The 2,500-nt window shown below is 39.5% G+C and overlaps 1 protein-coding gene across 1 annotated transcript in view; it reads left to right on the plus strand.

Annotated features, from left to right (window-relative positions):
- The window catches only part of LOC143028110 (uncharacterized), a 9,671-nt gene that overhangs the window by 106 nt on the left and 7,065 nt on the right, over nucleotides 1–2,500 (plus strand). Inside the window, exon 1 of the mRNA XM_076189749.1 lies at nucleotides 1–1,978. This exon is cut by the window's left edge and continues 106 nt beyond it. Coding sequence (XP_076045864.1) covers nucleotides 1–1,978 — 1,978 coding nt within the window. The remainder of the gene's footprint in view (nucleotides 1,979–2,500) is intronic.

Raw genomic sequence — 2,500 nt, forward strand, 5'->3', positions numbered from 1 at the left:
ATCACATAACTAAAAGTAGGAGGCTGTTTCAACAATTTGTGGTTGATAATTACGTGAAAATGGAATCTAATAAGTTAACGTATTTCGAACTGAACCAATCCCAAATCCGCAAAGAAAGAGCAGACATACTAAACTGTACAAATAAAGGCAGTGATACTGGACAAAGGGTAGTTCTGCCCGCTTCTTTCATTGGAGGTCCTCGGTATATGAAAGAACGACAACAAGATGCTCTTGCTTATGTTACCTACTATGGCTCTCCTGATTATTTCATAACCTTTACTGTGAACCCAAAGTGTCTTGAATTACGTGAAGCGATGAACGATACAGGTTCCGCGTCAACGCGGTGCCTAGGAGATCGTCCTGATTTGGTTAGCAGGATTTTCAAGTTAAAAGTTGATAGTCTGATGAAAGATTTAACCCACGGTAAGATTTTTGGTCAAGTTAAAGCCAACTTATACAGTATAGAATGGCAGAAACGTGGACTTCCCCATGCACACATTTTATTGTGGATGGACGATCGTGTTACCGCTGATACGGTTTCTCAGTTCATTTCAGCTGAAATCCCCGATAAGAATGAAGAACCCAGATTATACGATGTTGTTACAAGATGTATGATTCATGGTCCATGTAAGGGGTACGACGAATCACAACCGTGTTGCCAAGGAAAGAATGCAAGCTTTGGAAAATGTGGAGGAAAAAAATTCCCTAAGACTTGCCGAAGTGACTTATTATTTGGCAACAACGGATACCCTGAATATAAGCGAAGGTCAATCGGGGAAGGAGGAAATTCATTCAAAGTGACAATTAAAAAAGAGGAAAAAGTTATCGATAATTCGTGGGTCGTACCTTACAATCCGTACCTTTGCTTGAAGTACAACGCCCACATAAACGTTGAATGTTCAAATTCAATTAAATGTATTGCATATGTTACAAAATATGTTAACAAAGGCTGTGATAGAATCCTTTTTGTCAACTCTATTGATGGTGAAACGGTAAACAAAGTAAAAAACTTCCAGGAAGCAAGATTCATAAACGCAAACGAGGCAACGTGGAAGATATTTAAATTTGAAATACATAAAAGTTACCCGCCGGTGATGACATTAGACTTGCACTTGGAGGGCGAAAACGAAATATTTTACGATGAACGTTCATCTGAAAGGGAGCTAGAAAAAAGAGCCCGTAAAGACACTCAACTAACTGTCTTTTTCAAGTTGTGTTCAAGGAATACTTTTGCCGCCTCTTTGCTTTATCATGAGTTGCCTCACCATTTCGTTTATAACGCCAAGTGTTTATGCTGGGAAGAACGTCAAGGGCCTACTTTTTCACTAGGACGCATTCGCGCCGTGACCACCACGACAGTAGAACTGTTCTATTTGAGACTTCTCCTAACACACAAACCAGGGCCTACTTCGTATGAAGATCTTCGAACAATTGAAGGTGTGATGCATCCCTCTTACCGAGAAGCTGTCAAAGCTTTAGGACTTTCAAGTGATGAAGAAACATGGAAAATGACAATTCTGGAAATAATCAACCACACTAACGATAGGTATCGTCTAAGAGAAACTTATGCGAGTATGTTGGTGTTTTCAGACCTTGAAGATCAATCCAGGATTTGGGAAGAGACTAAAGATCTTTTTGCAAGTGATTTTCTCCATACAAACAATCTAACAGAGTATAATGATGAAATATACTTGGATGCGTTAGATGATATACAAAAACAGGTGTGGAATTGTGGAGGAGGGTCCATCACCGATTACGGGCTTCCTCCTTCTAGAGGTGGTGAGAAAACGTCAAACGTTATTCGAAGAGAAAAGTTGTATAACAAAAAAAGGCTGAAAGACGATGTTAATGTGAAAGAGCCAATGTTAGATGATAAACAAAAACAAATTTACGACACTGCAATGTTTCGAGTAGAACACGGACACCGATACGACAACAATGGAATTTTTGTAAACGCTGCCGGCGGCACGGGGAAATCGTTTGTCTTGAATTTGTTACTTGATACTGTACGTTCGCAGGGAAAAATAGCTTTGGCTGTTGCGTCTTCGGGTATCGCCGCTACAGTTCTCCATGGAGGGAGAACTGCTCACAACATGTTCAAGATACCGTTGATGGAATACAATGAAATAAAAGCATGCGCAATCAAGAAGAGAAGTGAACTTGCAAAGTTGTTAGAGATGACGTCTTTAATTGTGTGGGACGAAGTCGTAATGGCAAAGAAGAATACGTTGACCGCACTCGATATAACGTTGAGGGATATTCTTGAAAATGATAAGTTTATGGGAGGAAAAGTTTTTGTTTGTGCTGGAGATTTCCGACAAATTTTACCCGTTATACGTGGTGGCGGTAAGAACGATGAACTCGAATACTGTATCAAATCGAGTTACATGTGGGGCGATATAACAAAACTGGAATTAACCGAGAACGTACGCCTCAAGAAAAATGATACAAACAACATTAAATTTGCAAAAAAATAAAAATAAAATAGAAATCGGATGAC

Source organism: Oratosquilla oratoria, chromosome 1 (assembly GCF_046742065.1).
Source record: "Oratosquilla oratoria isolate Oo_2021 chromosome 1, ASM4674206v1, whole genome shotgun sequence".
In the NCBI taxonomy this organism is placed as follows: domain Eukaryota; kingdom Metazoa; phylum Arthropoda; class Malacostraca; order Stomatopoda; family Squillidae; genus Oratosquilla; species Oratosquilla oratoria.